We start from the raw sequence: 19,875 nt of genomic DNA, 5'->3' as shown, positions 1-19,875 counted from the left end.
ATTAAATGAGCTGGCTTGAACAAAAACATAGGTAAAAAACAAACAAACAACACAATAGCAATTAAAGAACAACAGGTAATTTGAATTAATGTAAAAGCAAATTTTTGGCCTATAGTTTTATTCAGAAAAACTGTAAAACGTCCATATATTTTAAAGTTATAAACTGAATTCGTAGACATTTTTCACCTAAAAATAATATTCATCAAAATAAGCATAAAAAGGCAAATAGCTCAGAATGTTTTCATAGAATTTCATAACATGTAGGTAATCGCTTTTCTTCTGTTCAGGCAAGTTCCAGCTTTTTCTAAGTGAGTTTTTAATACATTTTTTTACACGTTTGTGCGGCGTTCTCCCGTCTTCAAATATCATGTCATGTCTAATGTATTAAAGCTTACTTGCCGGAACAGAAGAAAAGAGAGAACTTATAATGAACCCAGTCGGACAAGTTCATAAGATTCTTTTTTTTCTATTCCTTCAAACTGGGAAGTTTTTTTTTTTACTTTATATTAAATTAGAAATAACTGACAAAGTAATTAACTTTTCAATGATTTAAAAACAAACTTTGGAAAAGCAACTGTAGCAAAACAAACTGGAGCAGAATCAAACTCTGTAGATATTTGAGTTTCTAATTCTGCCTGGAAGAAGAAAATGTGGCAGGAAAAAGGGGGAAAGTCATCCGAGGACAGAGAAAGTGTTGTAGCAGAGAAGCAGAGAGCGACAGCCACATATAAATGCCCGAGCATTAAGAAAAGGTTTTAACATGCAGACGACGGCTCGGCCAGGAAAGAAGGGAAAACTGCTCGAACGTCAATATTTATTCTGCTCCCACGGCGCCCATTTCTCTTTTCTGTTTCCCTCTTTCTCGTTGTTCTTGTGGGACAGGCAAAAGAAACTGGAGAGGCTACTAAAGGACAATGAACCCAGAGCTTGATGCTTATCAACACACACTGTTACTCCTCTCAGGACAAAGCGGGAGTGTCAGAAGCAGAGGAGATTGGACTGTGTTGATGCTGAAGCTGTATCGGTTGCACTCCAATGCCTCCGTAGCCAAACGGTGGAAAAATATGCCGCTCCGGGCTCACGTCAGCTGCTGCTTTGTCATCTGACAGAGGGATTAGTCCTGCTGAGTGAGCGCCGCGGAGCCGAGCTCTAATCTGTGAGCAGGTGACCCGACCTCACGCCAAGGTCACTTCTAGAAGACCTGAACCTGCACACGCTCAGGGTTTTCTGGAAGGGGATGTTTGTGTTTTCTGGTTGTACCTGCAGATGGTTGATGAAACGGAGTGACGGGGGACAGACACAGAGACACAGAGACACAAAGACACAGAGACACAGAGACACAAAGACAAAGTGCTGGTCACTCGCCGGTCTGTTTGGCTTGATGTGATTCGCTCTTTTCTTCTACCTGAAGCTGATCGTGTAACACCGACCTATGAGCTCATGGTGTGTGTGTGTGTGTGTGTGTGTGTGTGTGTGTGTGTGTGTGTGTGTGTGTGTGTGTGTGTGTGTGTTCCTGGCAGCTAAATGAATGAGATCCAAAGCTCACACACCACAACGCAGACAAACCAACTTATTGACGACAAGAACAAGTGGAATCAAAGTCAGAAACATTATTTCTGTTGGAGAGCATGTCAGTTGTTTTTGATTACTACTACTACTGATAATGCTACAACTACTACTGATAATGCTACAACTACTGTTATAACTAGTATTGCTACTACTAATGCTATCGCACTACTATAGCTTCTACTACAACGTCTCCTGCGCCAGCTACATCAACTATTGATAGGAACATTACTTCTGACTGCTACTACTAGTTATAACAGTGGTAGTAGTTTTAGTTACATCAGCATTGGTAATAGCAGACATGTCTATGTCTAACATGGAAATTACATTACTAATAGAATTACTCCAGTAACTGCTACTATTTTCATAACTAGTACTACTACCACCACTACTACTACTACTGCTGTTTCTGCTATGGCTGTTACTACAGCTGCTAGCTAAATTACACGTACAGCTATGTCTAATATAAAATATACTTCCATGACTACCATTACTCCGACTACAACACTATATCTACTGCTTCTGCTATGACTGTTACTATAGCGACGACCGCTGCTAAAACTGCAATTACCGATGCTTCTACTTTATATACTACTATCACTATACAACTACTATGCTAATACTGCGACGACACCATCTATTAGTACTACAGATACTTCTGTTATTACTAGTGCTACTGCAGCTAATACTACTCAGTAGAAGTAGTTCAGTTGGTACAGGGGGAAACGTTCCTAACACAAGGTTGTGGGTTCAATCCCCGGCTCTGGTTCACATGTCAGACTGTCTCATGGAAACCGTCACCATCAGTGTGTGAGTGTGTGATAAGACTGTCAGTGTGAGGTGTTTGGAGACTGCTGAAGGAGTATAACTGAAGTACTACTGCTGTACTGCTTCGATTAGATCTACTGCCAATACTACCACAACTACTAATAATAACAATGAGACACTTCAGGGGCCAAAGTATCAGTAAAAGCTGGAGCACTGACGACTTTGAGCCTCGTTACACACCCAGTGAGAGACAGTTGTACCAATATGAAAATTTCCTGAGAAGAAAAGAGGAAGTAATGACAAGAACTGTGACGCACGGACGACTGTGGGTAGGTTTTTTTTTTTTTTTTATCAATATGGTGAGTACATGTACATGTGGACAAAGAGTCACACTCTCAGACAATTAGTTGTTTGAGATGAGCTCCAGGAAAAAGCTGTGATAGTTGATGTTTAATTAATGTTTAGCAGAACTTTTAGTTTCAGGATGAGCTGAAAGTTTAGTTGTTTTTTTAAAAACTGGATCATTGTTGAATATTTCATGGTTCTGTGTCACGATGAAGGAGAACAAAATGATGACACTACAAATAAAAAGACTTAGAGCTAAGCTGCAGAGCGTGGAAGGAGGGTTTGTTGCAGACTTGTTAAGCGCCGGATTACATAACAGCACGGAGCTTTTCATGACACAGTGTTTACCTTCACTAGTCCTGTACTCAAACCGACTCTCCTCAGAGCAAAAGCTGTAGCCTCAGATTGGGAAGGTTCATCCTCATTTACCACATTATTTGACTTGTTTTGAAGAAAAAAGGGAAAACAAGAACCTAATCCTACAAAGCAGCCATAAGGGGAAATGCATATTACACAACAGTTTATAGTTGATTTTCTTCAGCAGGATGTTCTAGTTCCTCCTGTGATTTAAGCTGGTTGATTTAATGTGAGCATGCAAAGTGTGCGCAGCCTCTTAAGCCAACAGTCATGCTACGTGGTGCGGCTGACACAGGACATATGGATCTTTAAATATAACTCAGGATTTACTGTTCGCTCTCGTGATGCAACCTGCAAGAGACAGGAGCCTCTTTCCTCTGCAAACATTTGAAGGACTCAAAAAGATCAAGTTAACATAAGCTATACTTTCAGTGCAAATATCAAAGGGAGAACTCTAATATGAAAGTCATGCCACTGTTGTCCACCGGGTGGCAGTGTTGAGTCATTTCGCTCCAGCTTGTCTGTTCCCGGGTTTGATAGTTGTGGTTCGCCTTTTCAGTTGATGTCGCAGAGCTTCAGCTTACGGAGAAGATTTAACTTTTAGGGGTTAAACATGGAATTCTAGACAGAAACTTCAACTTTAGATTTCTGATGACGAACATATTTGTGCAGCAAAATCACTCAACGTTTCTTTTTTTAATGGTCAAACCTCAAACTGGGGTAATTTGTGTAATCAGTAATGATATCAACTAATTTGTGTAGTTATTAAGAGCTTCAGTCAACTACCGAATAACTAATTCACAAACTGTGTCTCTTGGGTGACTCAATACACCACCTTCTGGTTCCAACTTGTATTGCAAGACTGAACAGGCTGAGGAGTTGGATAACTTACAGACTTTAGTGGATATACAATAAAGAATAAACTAAACCGTGCGCTTATGTGGAACTATGTTAATCAAGATGACCCAAAGTATTCAATTACAAATATTACATCTGGTATCTTTAAGCTAAACTTCAAAATGATTCCATAGTTTGTCATGATTTGTTTAAAAATGAGGTCAACCATCAGATTCTTTGAAGTTTTCTAATATTTTGAGTATTTTTGACTTTTAAGCAAAGATGGTAGATGATGACTCAAAAAAGTTGTGAAATATCTCAATTTATGTAATAAAATATCAACAGCAAATGTGAAATGAGTGGAAGTACCACAGTGTGAATTAAATGATGAGAAAAATAAAGTTTCCCATTCTATTATTTGAGACGCACATGAACAGGTTTTCCAAGCTGTGGACTTATTTCCACCTGTGCAGTTTCCCTTTGACAAAATATCATGTTAATATGATGTTTAGTCATGACTGTATTTGGGAAAAGACGGAATACAATCGCGAAAATACCGGCATAATCATCAGGGTGAAACAGCAGCTGTGTCAGCAGACGTCAGTATCGTGGAAACTTGTTTAGTCTGGTTCAAACCTGTAGATGATGCCTTTGCTGTGCAGGAACATGAGGGCCGAGGTGATCTCCGCCGTGTAGTACCGCGCTCTGCCCTCTTCGAACTTCCTGGACTTCTGGATGTGGAACATGAGATCGCCTCCATTCACAAACTCCATCACGAAGAAGAGGCGGTCCTGCCGTATAAACCAGCAGAGGACGTCAACACGTGTGAACCCAGACGGCGGCAGCCTCACAGGAGCTCGCAGCTCATTAAACAGCAGCAGAACCAGCAGCCAGGCACCGACTGAGATTACTTCCTGGGCATTACATGACTGCTCCTCGTAAATTTCCCGTCTGTATAATGGATGTCTGTGCAAGCGGCCGCTGTTTAAGCTTACAGGGGAAAGAAAATGTGTAAAATACTGATCAAAGTCATAAATCTTTCTTTCTCATTACAGGTTATGGTCGATAGGCGATGTGGAAAATGTGGGCCCGGGCAAAAAAAACACTGCAGGAGGACGTGATTTACAGACGTGGTCATAAGACGTCCTCGGTGATCGGGACGTTCAGGGACAGTATGCGGGTTTGAATCACCCTAATTTGTAACTCAGAACTTACTCAGGAAATGTCTAATAGGAATGCGTTGGGCAGGATAAGAAAGCAGCAGCAGCAGCAGCACTTTGATGGCGGCACATTTCTACGGTCTCATGAGGAAATACGATTCATCGTCAAAGGTCACATTTTGTTTAGTTTTCTTTATCGAATACAAGACTTTGCATGAACAGGCATAAACCAGAGGAGCAGTACAACAAATCACCAAATTCCCTGTTTAAATATTAAAATGGAACATGTCCGCTCACGGACAGTAAATCTCCTCTGACAAGGCCGACTGGAGAGCTGGCTGAAGAATTGTTCAAAAATGTGTCATAAGTTCTGCTCTTTTCTTCGCGACCAGTTCAACTTTCAGTACCTGGCAGTATTTTCAAAACCATTGAATGTTTGTGACAGTATAAAGAAACGGATGTTACAGATGCTTGTCTGTGATTGGTCGGTAGGAGAACACAAACACTCATATGGACAGAGGAAGTTGGATTGTCGTTCCGGCGACTATAAAACTACCAAGTCCCGGGAGGATATGGACCGGGAGCTGTTATTGTCTATCTACTGAGCATGTGCAGAACAACTATTTACTACGGCCGTGACGCTCATGTACAGTAGCAGTGCCTCCGCCTCCCACTTGAGACGGAGCAAGAGCACCATCGTTGTGATAAGCGACAGCCACAACGCAACTAAAGTTTAGTGTTTTCACTGGGAAACCTTGTCGGGTTAAACCCCCAAGAAGGTAATGGTTCCTCTGAACCGTGATTCGGTTTAAACTACAGTTTTCGAAAATAAGACACCTTTTCTTTTTCCAAAAAATAATGGAATTAAATTAAAAGAGGTACTTTTAGAAATGAATGTATAGAAATGCAGTTTCTAAACCAAAATGAGTTTGACTGAAACCTGCAGCAGACGAAAACTTTCCTATAAGTAGTAGCTTGTGTTTCTGATTTGTTCACTGTTGCACGCTGGAGGCTGCAGAACTCCTCAGAAACAAGCGGCTTTCACCAACACCAGTCTGCAGAGGAACAATGTGGCTCAGAGGATTTCACACATTCCAGCAGGTTTTTGATTTCAAGAACAAGGTTGGATCATTTGTTTCACTTTTGGCTGAAACTCGAGGAGAAACCTCTTCCCTGAACAGAGCCACTGTCCAAAATGACTAAATTGCTCTTATTATGATCGACCTTCTCAGAATGTACTCGGAGTTGTTGCAGTAAAACAAAGAGAAACTGTGAATTTGTCATTATTTGAAGGTTATACTGCCATCTGACTGGAATCTAACTGTGGCCACGAAATAGCAATGAGTTCATCACCCCTGATATCAATGAAAAAACTATTAATATTGAATTTTTACCCTGTGAAAAAATATTTTTATAAAGCGGATATATTTTAACAGGTAAATTAATATCATTGGATACCGATTTGTGATGCCAGCTGATTCTGGGTGAAAGCAAAGTTTGACCTGGACCTCAGACACAAAGACACACCAACGAGCAATTCAGCTCCAGGTCATGTTTTTATAACTGTGGGAGGAGATTACCATAGGATGGAGGATGGAGACACAGGTTATCGCCTGAGTAAGACCCCAGCAGCTCCCAGTATGTAGAGTTATTAAGTTCCTTCTAATCAAGATGGATTGAATCGATGAATTTATTTCAGGTCTTCAGCTTGTGTCTCTTTAGCTCCTCTGCAGTGGCTCCATGAAGCTTTCAGAAAACTCTATGAATATAAATATTTTGCTTTCATTTTTATTTTACAATCATACCAAAATATTTTTCGACAATGGTGTAATCTCCAGGCTAAAAACAGATAAAGGAGGCAAAACCACTAAAACAGGCAGAATTACTGAAACGGATAAAATGGCTCCGGGTCGTTGACACGGCAACGATTTCAAATGAAAACACTAAACTTTCAATGCGTCTGTTTTCGTGACAATGGCGCTCGGAGCCACTGAAAATAATACTTTTTGAAAACGGCTCCCAAGGTGGAACTTTTCGAAAACGGTCCAACTCTGTTGGCGTGTTTTCTGTTTTGCTCATGCAAACAACGGCCGTAGTAAATAGTTGCTCTGCACATGCTCAGCAGATGGACAAATTAGCTCCGGGTTGTTCACGAGTGTCACGACTCCCTGTTTGTATTCTCCTGGGACTTGGTAGTTTTATTTTGACAGTCACTGTAATAACAATCCAACTTGGTCGTCTGTCCGTGTGAATGTCCGTGTGCTCCCATTGTTAACGTTTTTAGCGTATTGTTCTCTGTGCGCATGCGTTTGTGGTTTCCTTACGAAAACAACCAACAGCATGAACTCGTGGCCCAACATGAAAACTACATCGTTTTCAGTGTTTCTACCATGCAGTGTAAATGGACATCGTTTCAAAATGTTGCCCATGTTATGGAAGAGTATGAGGGCCACTGAAGAAAAAAGAATTTGGAGGCAAAAAACAAAAAAGTCGAAAGTCGGTGTCCAAAGTTTTTTTTATAAAGTTCATCCACATCCACATGCCAGCACAAGTCACTGCGTCTACAAAATGCATCGCAGGAGGTTTAATGAAGTGGTGAAACGACGCTTCAGAACAGGCTTCAGCTCATAAACACGGTGCAGTGATCATCAGTGTTAGGACGAGAGACAGTGCAGCCTGCAGCTCTCCGTCGTGTACGGTCATCGAGTACGAAGGACAAAGGCACTGATCCCGGGGTGCTAATAAACTGTGTTATTATTAAACAAGGAAATCCTGCGTAAACGCAGAATTCCATAAGCAGTAAGCAACACAATACAGTCAGAATTAAGTGATTTAATGTGATTTCACATCCACGGGAATGATGAGGCTGGACAGACGTCTCCACTTTGTACCAAACCCCCTCCAAAAAAAACAAAAACCTTTTTGAGAAAAAAAAACAACTTTGCCTTTGATTTTCGACTTTTTCCCTTTAACCTCCAAATTTTTTTTCTTCAGTCGCCCCAATACTCTTTCGTACCGTGTCAACATGGAATGAAAATGCAAAAACGATGCGTTTTCACTTGCAACGTTGTCTTGTAAACAAGGCCTAAAACTACTCCAAAACAATACAGGAAAAAACAGCTAAAATGCCTCGCAGCTATATAAAAAAAAAAAAAAAAGCTAAAATGGCTAAAGTGGGAAAAATCAATGAAAAAAAACAAAAACAATGCAATGTCTGTTTTTAGTATTTGAAGAACATTTTTAGATGTTTTTTCATCATTTCAGATTAGAAACGTGTTTTACAAAAATGGCTCTTTCAGTCATAAAGGTTGAATAAGAGGATCAATAAAGTCTGAATAAAACAGGTACATTCTCAACAGCTTTGTGTGTGTGTGTGTGTGTGTGTGTGTGTGTGTGTGTGTGTGTGTGTGTGTGTGTGTGTGTGTGTGTCGGACGCACTGCTACTATAGTTTGATGTGTGAAATAGGTCAGTGAAGGTTGAACTATGTAAAGCTGATTAGTATTGTTGATTGTATGCCTGCAGAGCTGCTCTGCGTGTGAAGCGTCACTCCTTTCTTTAAAGTCTCACACTGAGGTGTGAGAAGCTGCTGCCGCCTGCTGGCCAATATATGCAACTGCACAGAAAAACCTGAACAAACGGAATGTTTCACACTAAATGAAGGGTGATTGGGGCTGGGTTTAGAGATCAGTGTTGCCACAGTTACCTTGAAAAGGTAATCCGATTTGTGATTACTAGTTACTCCTTTAAAAAGTAACTTAACTACTTTAAAAAACAAGTAATCAGTAAAGCAACTAAGCTAGATTACAAGTCACTTTTTAGTTACTTTCAGCAGCTGCCGACAACACCCCCCATTGTCTCAACATGAAAATGAAAAAACTCTGTGATCACTGCCACCTGCACCAAGTTTATACATATTTTAACCTTTGACCTTCTTTCTTTGTTGTATTTATACCTGACTCACGGTTTTATTATTTTTACTGTTACTGGAATTTATTTACCCCGTGATGTAGTTGTAGCCTGTTGTTGCACTATTTATCTATATGTTTGTTTACTTAATTATATAAATCTTTATTGCAGACACAGGTCCATATAAAAAAACATACAAGTACATAAATAAAAGAGAGAGAGAGAAAATAATAATGATAATAAAAATGCACTATGACACAAATATCATACAAAAAACTGTGCATGTTAAAATGAATACAGACTCTTTTACCAATGTCTTCTAAGTTTAGAGGAAAATCTATAGCAGCTTTTCAATGGGCTGACCAGAGCTTCCACAATTTTGGTTCTTAGACTCGTCCAGTCGACACATAAAGCGGAACATCAGCTGTCTTAGTCGTGCCTTGGCAGACCAGGGAACACGAACAATTGACTGGCACTATGCCTTCTTGGAACTCGGAGCAGCAGCCTCAGAGCATCATTATAGGCTACTTAGAGCCTCTGCATGCTCAGGTTCCTGTAGTTGGACCATAAAGCAGCGGTGTGACGTCAGGTAAGCCCTGAACAGTGAACACTTGACCAAATCTGGTTCTTAATCAGCATGTTAGCCTGAGCGTATATTTTACAACGCTGCCGATAGACGTCTTTATCATCCCTCCAGTCATCAGATAAGACATGGCCTCGGTATTTAATTTCCTCACAAGCATCAAGAGGACTGCTACTCAGATAAAAGGTTGGAAACTTGATTTCTTGTCCCCCGTGCTTCTCACTATCATTGTGTGGCTTTTCTTAGCATTATATTTGATGTCATGATCGCTGCCATACTGAGAGCACACCTACAGCATCTGCTGCAGCCCAGCACAATAAGGGCTCAGTGGAACCAGGTCATCTGCATACATGATATGATTAACAATGGTACAGCCCACCAGACAACCCGTGTTAGAGCCATTCAACAGATCTGATAGGTCATCCATATAGACATTAAATAAAACAGGAGATAGTATTCCCCCTTGTCTTACTCCATTGCTCACATAAAATGGAGCAGATAAAGCATTATCCCATTAAACGTTAAAAGCTTGATGGGCATACCAGAACACTAACATTCTCACTAAAAGTGTAGGGACACCTCCGTCCAGCAATTTCATAAACAGTTTTTCATGATTAATCCTATCAAAAGCCTTAGATGCATCAATAAAACATAAGAATACTGTGGAATTAAAACTTGTGTACTTAGATACAATCTCTTTGAGAGCATAAATACAAAGGTCGGTACCATGTTTTCTTTTGAAGCCAAGCTGGTTGTCAGTGGTAAGGACATACATTTCTAACTTGTTAGCAGGATTTTCTCCAGTACCTTCGACAAGACACTGGCCAGTGCAACAGGTCGATAATTGTCTATACTGTTCAGTTTACCAGCCTTGTCTTTAAGCACAGGTAGTAACATTACTGACACAACAGCGTTAGGAATCAAGAAACCAGTAAAGCACATGGCGAGCAGAGGACTGAGTCTATAGCTGGAGTATTTCAGATGTTCTGCAGTAATGCAATCCAAACCACATTCTTTATCATTCTCCAACATGTTAATAGCATCAGAAACATCTGCTGCCCTAGTCTTTAGAGCGACCAACATGATCATGATCAAAAGTGATTGTTACTTTTAACACAATGGATAAGGTTGTAGTAGTGCTCCAGCCATACCTCGGCTGCTAACAGCCTCAATATCAAAAAGCAGCAGTCTTATTATTATTATTCATTATTCCTTGACCTCTTCCCAGAAATCAGTGAGATTGTTATTCTGAAGCTTTTGTGCAAGCGGATCTGCTCCCGGTGTGTTTTCATTTAATTTCTTAATGAGATGAAATGCACATTTAAATCTAGCACCTGTGAGCTTTTTATTATTTGATAGCGCCCCCTGTTGAGGTCTGCCTGCCTCTGCCCAGAGTCTAAAGACCTCTCCAGCAGCAGCACGTCTCTCAGCCACCAACTCATTCCACCCAGATCTGATGTTGGGTTATCTTATATTTGCTTTTGTGAAACTGTTCAATGGAGGCATTAAGACATTCCACAATATCATACACGTCACAGAGATTCTCAGCATGATGCACAGCCTTACAGTTTGTATCTGAGCACATTAGGGCCTCTTTAGGGAAAACAATATTATTTAGAGAGCTGTCTGTTAGCAGAGAGTATCCAATCATATCATCATTGCTCAGCCTTGACCAGTCCAGTTTATTTAAGTGACCAGTATTATTATTTTTTTGCCAGCAGGGGGACATTCTCAACATTAAACAGAACAGCAATCAGAATGTGATGGTATGTGGCAGGTCCAGAGCATATCTCTATACTTTCCAGTGAGTCATGTGCATCAGGGGTGGTCACAATGTGGTCGAGCCAGGATGTAGTGTGGCACGCTGCACTTACCCAGGTAAAACTTTTTTCAGTCAGCAGAGCTGTACTAGACAGAATAAGTTTAGAATCATTACAAAATTGCTGTAGGTGTCGTGCAAATAAAGATTTACTATCTGCCACGTCAGCATTAAAATCACCCATGACATAGACACATGAAGAGCAATTGTCCTCTATAAAGGATTGAATGAGAGCGAACCGATATAAAAAATTATCCTCATACTCATAAGATTCATACGGTGTATAAATATTTATAACACAAAATTTCTTGTCATTATAATTAGACTCTAGCCCGATGGCCCAGTCACCGTTTAGACGCACCACTTTCACCTCTGGGTCAAAATAAATGTTCCACAATATGGCCACGCCACCAGCTATCCTACCTACAACCTACAACCTACATCAGTCGTGGACTCCCCAGCACCATGGAAGTCCTTGTGTAGGTATTCAATTTGTCCAGATCTTGTTTGGCCATCCAGGTTTCTTGATTTCACAAAATGTCACACTCGTCAAGCAGTGTGTCCACCAGCAGACGTCTTGATCTCTCAGCAGCAGTGTCACCTACTCGCAGACCACGAGTGTTGTATGAGACGATCCGCATTATCGATCCTGATGGCTCCCTGCCGAGCAGCTGGTGGTCACCCTGGTCTCCTCCTCAGATGCAGCGAACCCCCCAGCATCACCACCGGGCAGCAGCCCAGCATGTTGAGAGCAGGAGGCCTCCTCGGGTTTAGACGGGCCTCCGACTGCTCCTCTGGGGCGGCGAGGCTCATAATAGCGTCGGACAAATGACCCAGCTAGAGTTTTTGCCTTGCCAGGTGTAGGGTGACGACGGGCAGAGGTCTCGGGGACATGTTTCATTCGGCGTCCCTCCTTCACCACCAATGCTCCATGCTTGAGGCTGTGCCCGTCTCCATGCTGAGTCCGCGGGCTGGGCTGGTTGGTTACCAGGCGTCTCACCAGGCCTTTGCAGCGCTCCAGCCATTAACTCCGAATGAGGTGCAGAGGACAGTAGGATCCGGGATCAGTGACTTGTCCGCCATGCTCAAGCAGGGGCCCGATACACTAGTCACAGGGTCCGGTATATTCACAGCTGAGAAGCGGGTGTCAGCTGAGGACTGAACGCCCGGACGTGAGGTCTTCTCCATATTCTCCACAGCAGTCAGTCGGTTGTCGAGGGCAGCAGAACCCACTTGCAAAGTTTCACAGACCTGAGTGTTCATGGTTGTTTTCAAGTGGTTGATGTCGGCATTAATCTTCTGCATTCCCCCGAGGAGCGCAGATACGTCGATGTGATCAAATGAGACGGGAGGTAATTCATCCAGGAAATGCGCGACAAATCTTGGTATATCTTCACCACACTCATTGAGCACTTGCAGGCACAGCTTAATATTGTTAATGTCCTTTTTTGTCCCCTGTCCGTTACCCATCGTTTGTTGTGTGGGAGCAGCTCTGACAGGACCGCTTTGGAAGACTCAATCCGTTCGGAGCTGAAGCTGCTTGTAGCCAGCGATATAAAATCATCATGGCTCAAAGTTCGCATTTTGATCACGATGAAATTCAGTAATTCATCCTCGGCTATGATTTTACCATCCTGAGTTTGATAAATCTCTAGTTTAACTCGAGAAAACTCTCGATTCAATTCTCCCGCAGCGCTCTGTGCTGCAGTAGCGGCTGTCATCGCTGACGTCAGAGTAACCGAGAGTATTTGTACTACCTGCTCTTAGCAACCATTTAATTGCACCCCAGGGAGAAATGAAGTCTTTCATTGATTGATTGATTGAAAAGCCAATATATCTTTTTACTAAGGAAAATTATTGAAATAGCGTAACGTCTCTGCTGTTGTTTTCTTGATGCAACGATAAGGTTTATTGATAATGTTTGTTAGTTCCAATTATTTTGTGTTACTTGAACCTGTGATTGGCTGAGAGAGGAGAAGGGGGCGGGTCAGGTGAGCTTGCAGAGCACAGTGCGGAAACTGCCTGTTTGTATGTGGGTGTTCGTTTGCAGGAGAACAAAGCAGAGGCCTGGTTCTGTTTAAGAAGAAAACGGCTTTAAAGAGAAGAAACTCGTCCTGCTGGACGCTACAATAGTAACGCACAGTGACTTGGAGAAGTAACTTTAATCTGATTACTGGTTTCGAAATAGTAACGAGTAACGCGTTACTACATATGAGAGTAACACATTACTAAGTAACGCGTTTAGAGATGTTCATGGAATAAAACCACAAATAACACCAAACGTTGAGCAGAAGTCTGCAGCTCTTTGTGGCTCCTCAGCCTGTCTGCAGTCTATCTGAAGCTCCCACAACATTGTATTTAACATTTTTACATTATCTTTAATTTATTCACACACCAGACTCATTTTCAGATGGACACATATCTTGTTGAGGAATGGCTAAACGGGCTAAAAGAAAAAAAAACCACAAGAAAAGTTACAAAGGATAAACAGCTATATTGGTGATGGCAGGAAAACAGCTACAAAGGAAATAATCCCAATACAATAACAACGACAAAAAAAATCCCTAAACTGACTTAAAATGCTAAAAAAGTACTAAAAAGGTTATAATGAAAAATTAAATAATCTAAAAAGGCTAAATCTTCAACAAAATCCCATAAAAATGGCTAAAAAACCTGCTAATGTTTGATTCAATATCTCTTCTTTTAAATAACACCTATAAAGCTTCAGAAATACAACTTAAGACAAAATGTGTGGAAGCACAGAAAGAAAAAAATATATGAAACTTTATGAGCTGTGTTCTCTTCATTTTAAAGGTTAAACATGTTTTGCTGTTTTACATGACTCCATTTAGTACTCCTGCAGTAGAAGGAGTAGGAGAATAAATGATGAATCTGTGTAACTTTGGTAAAATCATCCTGAATTAATATTTTTTATAGAAAATGGTTCATTTCATTAGGTTAAAAGTCGCCATGCAGAACACAGAGGGACTCTATATCACTGCTTGTGGGAATGTGTTGAGAATCAAAAGTCTTGGGGATCAGTGGTAGGCTTCCTTTCACAAGTCACTTCATGCCCAATAATCTTAAGCTCCAAACGGTGCTTGTTGGGTATTTTCACTGATAATTGCACTCTGTCTGGGAGAGAAACGGTAACGGTCGATCGATGTTTGTTACAGGCAAGACGCTCTGTTGGAAGAATGTGGGTGGCTCCTCTCTTGGACGCTGGTTGAAGGAATTACAAACAAGTTTAGCTCTTGAGCAATGTACCTATATAGTGAGAAAGACGCCTGCAGAGTTTGCTGATATTTGTGGAGATATTTTTAGACTTTCCCAGGAATGGTGATCTTGAGGAAGCTTCGGAAATATGAGGCTGATTAATTTGTCAGTGTGAGAAAATGTCAATTTAGTCGTCAATATATTTTGTTTTATTCTTTTCATTTTGTGCGTGTCATTTTGAAGACTGTTCATTAGGCCTGTAATCAGTTCAATTGTCTATATCCTCTCAACTTTAGCACATCTTATCTGCAAATTTATGCATGCTTATAAATATTGTTTTATTTCATTTATGTTTTGCCCTTTTTGTCTTTTTAAGCAATCATATGCTCCACTAGGGATGGGTTTGTTATATGGTTTTATACATAGTTTGTTTTAATGTTTTTATTGTGAAGCATACAACATAACAATAAAAACAATGATAATATTCTTTTCTACAAACACGACCTCTTTTCAAATCAAAAAATACATTGCATTGAATAGTATTGGTTGTAACATGTTTTATACATAGTTTGTTAATGTAAAAACCGATAAACATATGTTTACAGGTTAAAAGTTGCTTTCAGCTCTCAGGCTACACAGGCAGTAATTTCTAGTTTTGCTTTTCACGTCATAAGATCTTACTGTTAAGATTAAACTGAACTCTTGTGCTTTTTATATGCTTTAGTTTGAATTAAGTCTTTATATAAGGTCTGCAGCCGTCACACCTTTAAGGTCATTTAGGGTTGGGTTTTTGTTTTGTTTTGTTCGTTGTTTAAATCAGGGGTGTCAAACACATTTCAATTTAATCTTAAGTGGATCAGACTGTTAAAATAACGGAACAATAACCTGTAAATTTAAAGTTTTTCTTTGTTGTGGCGCAATTACTAGTGAAAATGACTAAAACCTCAAGATAAAGTCAATTTTAATGAAACCTTCTGGTGCAAAATACTTCTCCTATAGCTGTTGCATTAAGGGTGTTTTTACAGTATCACCCTGACAGCACGGCTTTGAGGCCAGTTTGATAGCAACGAGGTCGCCCTCTTTCATGGCAGCATCACCGAATTTTACCCTTTAGCTTTGTGCAGGCCTCTGTATGCCTTCATGGGACTCAGATTTCTAATCAGTTCAAACTGAAGGTGTTATTGGTGCAGACGAAGGCAGCGTGTTACACCGTGTGCTCACCGAGGTCTGGAAGCAGCAGTATAACTGTGTGAGGTAGGGATGATCGCGAGCCAGATACAGAACCCTCTTCTCCGTCATGGTGCACTCCACGTCGTCGTCCTGCAGAATGATGTCCTTCTTCAACACCTTGATGGCAAACACTCGCTCGTTGCTGTTTAGTCTCGCCAACATCACCTGGAACACAGGACGAACGCAGCGGAGCTACAGTTACATGGAAACATAGGAGAGTTTCGTGGTTGTCATGAGATATGATCTATAAACATGCAAACAGTGCTCATGATTACAAACACACACCAAAACAGTCACTGTGGTGAAAGAAGCATTTAATAACTAACTGAACAGACAAATATTTTCCCAGAAGGCTTGTGGATTGTGCAGGTACTCGTTGGAAACTTCCAGAAGAGAGTGATGTTTTCTTATTGAGAAAGAAACCCCGTCTCATCACCGGTGTTAGTGTGTGGGAGGATGATTCTAACTCTAGTAGCACTTACGTCTGCTGAGGAGCTCAGGTCCTTTTTCAAACACACACAATGAAAACATTAAAAATAGACCAAAACAATGTACGGTTGATTCACTCCAACACATTCTGCTGAGAAGTGCAACCTACAAGAAACTCTGACTCCCAGTGGAAACATTTAAAAGCGCTCACTTCCCTTTTCTTGCCTCTATACGGTTGGAAAATGAAAACATAGAGAATCTTTTCTAAAGTCTTCTTTTTTAAACTTTGTAAACTAGACTTCTGGTAAATGTAAAATCACTCAATACTTAATACAACATTTAATCTCACATCAACCATCAAATATTTCTGATTCCTTCTGAAACAGAGAGAGAGAGAGAGAGAAAGAGAGAGAGAGAGAGCAAGAGAGAGAAACACTCATAGAAATATACTTCAGGGAGAGCAATATAAAACGTAAAAACATAAATATAGAGAGACTAGAGCCCGACATAAATAGTTATATAGTCGCACTAAATCTTGATAGAAATATACAAACAGATATATTAATAATAATGCATGAGCCTCATATCGCGCTTTATTCTAGGAGACTCAAAGCGCTGACATTGCATTATTCATTCACTCCATACTCGGTGGTGATAAACTACGTATGTAGTCACAGCTGCCCTGGGGTAGACCGACAAAAGCAAGGCTGCCGAACTGCGCCCCTCCGACCACCACCAACCAATGGAGAGAATGGAGTTCAATAGAAAGAGAATAGAGCTTCATAGAAATATGCATATAGAGACTAAAGCATCATGGAGTCGAGAACTCGACAGAAATATATGACGAGAGTCAATAGAATTATATATATGAGAGGGAATATAAATCAATAGAAAGAGACGAGAGACACTGAACAACAATATAAACAAAACACTTTTTGTTTTCATGAGCTGAACTCAAAGATCTAAGACTTTTTCTGTGTACACAAAAGGTCTATTTCTCTCAAATATTGTTCACAAATGTGTGTTAGCGAGCACTTCTGCATGGCCGAGATAATCCATCCGCCTCACAGGTGGAGGATCAAGAAGCCGATTAAACAGCAGGATTTAGCCTTGCCACAATAAAAGAGAAATGGGTATTTTATGTACATAGAAAAAGTCTTCACTCTTTTGAGTTCAGCTCATGAAAAATGGTAGAAAAAAACTATAGTTTGTGTTTTTCTTCATTGTACATAGAAAGAGACTAGATGGACACCGAGGAATAAACTACTGCGCCATAGAAATATACAAAGAGCGAGATCAGGGGAAAAGGATACATAGGCAAAGACGAGAACCTGATAGAAACATATATCTAGAAAGAATAGAATTTGAAAGACAGACACAAAGGGACTGGAACTCTATGAGAAAATACAGAGAGAAAAGCGCTCAGTGGACTAACAGACAGTAGGTGGTTACCTTTCCAAAGCTGCCCTTGCCCAGCACCTGAAGGAAGGTGAAGTCTGATATTCCCAGTCGGGGGGTCTGCTGCTGGGGGTCCACTCTCTGCCGCCTGTCGGACGGCGCCCTGCTCGGCTCGGTGTTTTTCAGCTGTCAGTGGAAACACAGTGGACTGATTACAGTCACACTACAAACAGAACTCACACTCACTGAGTGTAAACGTCTGGCCCCGTACCACCGAGTTTCGTTTGGCCAGCCCCTCGGCCTGCAGGCCCATCTCCGCCAGCTTGTTGGCCAGCTCCACGCTGTTCACCCCGCAGCTCGGGGCCACGTTGCCTTTACAGCGGATGTGGACGTTCATTTTGCAGACTGAAAGGAGGAATCACACAGACAGAAAGACTCAGAGACGACGTTATGACACCTGGATGTCATAACTTGAGGCCATTCCGGGAGTCATACTTTTACAGTGCAGCCCCTGGCGGACGATCCCCCATAGCAGCGAGCCGCAGTGGTCACAGAAAGTGGGCGACTTGTAGTTGTGGATGTTGAACTTGTGAGGGACGTTGATGCTAAAGCCTTGGGGTGTGGGCTCCTGAGAGAGACCACACAGTGGAAACAAACACTGTTGTTGTCTTTGTAAGAGCAGGTCCAACAGTGACATCACTATAAAAAACTTGAGTGACGCATTTCTATTTTGGTCATTTCTGCTTCGACTCAAGGAAGAGAAACTTACTTTCAGCAAAATATACAACAAAGCTGACCTGTCATATCTGACCACTAAAACGAGCATAGAAGTATCTATAGAAACATAAAAATGCAAACGCAGCTTAGACGGATGAGCCTAAACATTAAGACCACCTGATTCATAATGTATAGGTTCAATGCCAGCTCTTCAAGCAATAAACTGTTGCCTTGTGAATTTAAAAGCCTTGACGAGGAAAGGTTAAAGTCATTTTCTCCAGCTGAGGAGACTGAGGTGATGGTTCCAAACTTTTTATGAAACTGTAGCACCTGCAGGCCCCGATGCAGTGCAGCAGAGAGGGGCAGGAAGAGGCTAAACAAGCTGCTTAGGACTGTTTCTTCACCAGATCAAATGTTCTGGTTCAGTGACTGGCTCAGAAAACAGGAACCTGCAAGTGAGGTGTGTGTCTGTGTGTAGGAGGGGGTGACTATTTCTGTTAATCCTCAATTACAAGATGAAAAAGAAAACCATAATTTCTCTCATAACTTCTCAGTAAAAACGGACCGATGTGCTGTTACCTCTTCTCTCTCAGCCTTCTTCTTGTGTGGACACTCTGTAACAACCTGCTGGTGGCATCGTTTGTGAACGACACAGGTACACACTGAGGACAAACACAACGTCAAACTCACAACTCAAGCTTGGATGTTTTGGCAACAATGGAGGAGAGAAAAAAGTCTGCTCACATTGACACTGGTAGCCCTGTTTTCCAAACACCCCCCTATAAAAGAGTGGGAGAGGCATCAGACCTAGTTTACGACGCACACACACACACACACACACACACACACACACACACACACACACACACACACACACACACACACACACACACACACAGAGAGTGATCCTCTCACCAGATGAACTCCCGGCAGTGGAAACAGAAGGTGGGCTGACGGAGGAAGGTGGACATGAACTTGTGTCCGTTGACCTGGTGGATCTTCCGTTTCACCGCACGCTGCCGTTTCCTCGTGAGCTGCTTGTACTCCTTCACGATGGCATCGCCTGGTGGAAACGGAGAAGTTCTGCTGGGAATTATTGAGAACTGGGGGAGGATGAGACTCCACTGATACGATAACATTTTTAATGATCATCTAATGCCAGTTGGATGTTTTTTTTTATTACAAATATTGAGTAAGTCTCAAGATCTACGTCTGCAGCTGTTGCATCTGTTGAACTTCTGTATTTACAATATAGCCTACTTTATCATTATAATACACCTGCATTACGCCAAGTTCTGTTCCAAAAATGTGCTTTAATGGAACACTGTGTAGTTTGACCCTTTTGATTATTTGTTTTTTTATCCAAACATGCTGGGAAAAAGGCAAACTAAAGCGTTCGCCGACTGTAACTGGCTGGGCCGACAACATAAAGACGAGGCTTGACAAGGTTTGACGAGTTTACATCTGCTTTACCCGACAGGCAGCAGAACTTTAACGGTTTGGTTCCGTTTCATTGCTCTTTCAGTGTAGTTTTTCATCCATA

General features: G+C 41.3%; 1 protein-coding gene across 2 annotated transcripts in view; it reads right to left on the bottom strand.

The window, feature by feature from the left end:
• Window positions 1-19,875, bottom strand: part of prkcha (protein kinase C, eta, a) — a 39,539-nt gene that overhangs the window by 9,211 nt on the left and 10,453 nt on the right. For both annotated transcript variants that reach the window (XM_080480352.1, XM_080480353.1), the window contains exons 3-10: window positions 19,248-19,395; window positions 19,077-19,111; window positions 18,912-18,994; window positions 18,111-18,243; window positions 17,887-18,020; window positions 17,670-17,801; window positions 15,780-15,953; window positions 4,510-4,664 (exon numbers count right to left, since the gene is read on the bottom strand). In XM_080480352.1, coding sequence (XP_080336478.1) covers window positions 4,510-4,664; window positions 15,780-15,953; window positions 17,670-17,801; window positions 17,887-18,020; window positions 18,111-18,243; window positions 18,912-18,994; window positions 19,077-19,111; window positions 19,248-19,395 — 994 coding nt within the window. The remainder of the gene's footprint in view (window positions 1-4,509; window positions 4,665-15,779; window positions 15,954-17,669; window positions 17,802-17,886; window positions 18,021-18,110; window positions 18,244-18,911; window positions 18,995-19,076; window positions 19,112-19,247; window positions 19,396-19,875) is intronic.

Source organism: Lipophrys pholis (genome assembly GCF_963383615.2).
Source record: "Lipophrys pholis genome assembly, chromosome: 14".
Taxonomy (NCBI): Eukaryota; Metazoa; Chordata; class Actinopteri; order Blenniiformes; family Blenniidae; genus Lipophrys; species Lipophrys pholis.
This window is presented reverse-complemented; position numbering and strand designations above follow the sequence as displayed.